Below are 2,819 nucleotides of genomic sequence, written 5' to 3' on the forward strand. Positions count from 1 at the left end.
TAACATAATTTCAACCCATATGTTGGCGTTATGTTTTTGGAAAAGCTATATGCGATGGGATTCTGCTCTGTTTCAACCTCATTTATAGCTCCAACTTCATCATATTGCATGCCTGAACCCAGAACCGAGATGGAGGTAAGTGTTGTGATACTTGCAATTGGAGATTCGTTTCTGTAGGTAAGTTTTGTGATAATTGCTATTGGACATTCATAAACCAGAAAAGGGGCTTCTGCATGATATTGCATGTGACATTTTTGGGTTTTTCTGAATTGGGCTTGCCTAGATTTCTCTGATTTGCTTCTTGGTGTTTGGATTTTAACATGTACAGTACAGTTGATTCACATTTTGGCCTAACCGGGGGGAATTCTATCCTTAGATAGGAGCATGCATAGAATTTTGTTTAAGGATAAAGAAATTGAGGAGGATCTCAGCTGTTGAATTTATTGGCAGGGAAAATCCTGACAGGAAGCATAGTGAATGCCCTGTTTTTGCATTTGGGTATTTTTCATATGCATTGAGCCCTCTTGGTGTGGTCGATTTTATTGGAAGGCTGCCGAGATAAGCGCCTTTTCTTTCTCTTTATTTTAGTTTTCTGGGAGGCATAGTATATTTTATAGAATATGGCTGCTGGGAACCGAAAAGTTTCGGCTGCAGCTGCCCGAGCCCATACCAGAACGGGCAAGTCGGACAAAAGATCTGATGCATTGAGTGGAGGTAAGTTAGTTTAACCTAAAATTGTTTTCTGCTCTTTCTGATCATTAATGGCAATTTTGTTGTAGTTTTGAATGCCTTCCCTATTTTATGAGCTAACATACTCAAATACTCAAAGTGTTAAGCAAAGGTAACAACATAGCATTTCAGGTATATTGAGAAAATTAGCCATTGTTTTAATGGTGGGGTTCCTTGCATGGGCATCCAAGTCCATCCAGCCGCCCCCTTCTGCTATCTGTGGATCTCTGAATGGCCCTCCAGTTATTGCCCCTCGAATTCGGCTTCAAGATGGAAGACATTTGGCCTACAGGGAAAGTGGAGTTCCCAGAGAGAGAGCAAAGTATAAGATCATTATGGCACATGGTTTTACAGGATCCAGAAATGATACCTTTCCAGCTTCTGAGGTAATTGCAGAATGGCATTCAGGTTTTGCAGGAAATTGTGAAAGAGCTGGGAGTGTACATTGTAACCTTCGACAGGCCTGGGTACGGAGAAAGCGATCCTCATCCTAAGCGATCTGTAAGAAGTGCGGCTTTAGATATTGAACAGCTTGCAGACCAACTTGATCTTGGTCCCAAATTTTATGTGATGAGCTTCTCCCTTGGGGGATACACGATATGGGGATCCCTCAAATATATACCACACAGGTTCTCATCTTTTTTTTCCCAACTTAGCATCTATTGTCTATGATATTAGTTGATATAATACTAAATAGGGTGCACACAGAGAACTTTGCAGTCTCTGTGACTATAGTTAAGAAACACAACGGTTGTGTTAGATCCTTTTCTAAGAAATTTTGGGATTCTGCACTTTAATAACATTGAAATATGAATGATGGTAACACAGGTTAGCGGGTGCTGCACTCTTAGCACCTGTAATAAACTACAGGTGGCCTGGTTTCCCAGTTAATTTATCTAAAGAAGCTTATTATCAGCAAGCCCGACAGGATCAATGGGCACTTCGTGTTGCTTATTATACCCCTTGGCTGACTTATTGGTGGAATACCCAAAAATGGTTTCCTTCTTCAAGCGTTATTCAAGGGACATGGAAACCTCTGAACAGGCATGTCCGCGAGCTAGGCCGCAAATTAGCTGCAAGTGGAAGATCTGCTGAAGTATTTATTTTTCCTTGATCTAGGCCTTATACCTCTCACTTCTTTTTGGAAAGTGAATTATAATTTCTTGTCTATTTATGTTATTTTACGTGGTTTGCAACTCAGACCTTGACCTCTGCTTTTCCTAGAAACGACCATTTTCAAATGGCAAGTCAGAATGCTATGTTTTTCAACTAAATTGAATTTCGAAATTTGCTTGAGGTTGACTGACTTTGGTTTCCATCTGAGACCTTGATCTCTCCTTTTCCTAGAAAAAACCATTTTCAAAAGTCAAATCAGAATGCTATGCTGTTCTTAACGAAATTGAATTGTGGAATTTGCTTGAGGTTGATTGACTTTTCTCTTTCTCAATAAACCAATGCTAAGATTAGACAAAGAATTCCAAATTAACAAGATACTGGTACTGTGCCTGATTCTGGATCCAAGATTTGTTTTCTCCTTATTTACTGATTCATTTGCCTCTGCAGCGTTTGAAGGCAGCATTGATGGTCATGTTTGGCAAGTGGGATTTTGATCCTTTGGAACTCAATAACCCATTTCCTAACAATGATGTTTCAGTTCATATATGGCAAGGGGATGAGGATGCATTAGTGCCGGTGACTTTGCAGCGTTACATTGGTGAAAAGCTTTCTTGCATCCACTATCATGAGCTTCCTGGGGTTGGTCACTTATTCAACCTAATGGAAGGCATTCCTGATCGTATTTTGAAGTGTTTTTTGTTGGGAGAGCAATGTTAAAACAGGGTTAATTAGACCTGTATCTCAGTTACTCCATTTAGGACCAAGTGGTTTTCTTTTTTGCAATATATGGATATTAAACTTAGTGCTTTGCATCTCTGGAATTTTCTCCAATACCCCTTTTCACGGGCAGTTGTTGCAGAGCATGTACAAATGATTTGTTGCAGCTTTATGTACTTTCCATTGCAGCCATATCTGCTTCACTTTCCATTACTCTTTTCATGAAATTAAATGACATGGTCAAATGCTTAATCTTA

General features: G+C 39.6%; 1 protein-coding gene across 1 annotated transcript; it reads left to right on the forward strand.

Annotated features, from left to right (window-relative positions):
- Positions 1-204: 204 nt before the first annotated feature.
- Positions 205-2,819, forward strand: LOC149194155 (uncharacterized). Its single transcript, XM_089405048.1, has 5 exons — positions 205-714; positions 862-1,115; positions 1,147-1,358; positions 1,558-1,825; positions 2,293-2,819. Exons 1-5 carry the CDS (start codon positions 621-623, stop codon positions 2,560-2,562), a joined length of 1,098 nt encoding a protein of 365 aa, XP_089261174.1. The 5' UTR covers positions 205-620; the 3' UTR covers positions 2,563-2,819.

Source organism: Pinus tabuliformis, chromosome 2_2 (assembly GCF_031772625.1).
Source record: "Pinus tabuliformis cultivar Carrire ecotype Pingquan chromosome 2_2, CPIR1, whole genome shotgun sequence".
NCBI lineage: Eukaryota > Viridiplantae > Streptophyta > Pinopsida > Pinales > Pinaceae > Pinus > Pinus tabuliformis.

Coding starts and splice junctions, on each gene's coding strand:
- LOC149194155 (XM_089405048.1), top strand. CDS start 621: ATGGCTGCTGGGAACCGAAAAGTTTCGGCTGCAGCTGCCCGAGCCCAT. Junction 1,359..1,557: donor CTCAAATATATACCACACAG/GTTCTCATCTTT, acceptor ATGGTAACACAG/GTTAGCGGGTGCTGCACTCT. Junction 1,826..2,292: donor CAAGTGGAAGATCTGCTGAA/GTATTTATTTTT, acceptor TTGCCTCTGCAG/CGTTTGAAGGCAGCATTGAT.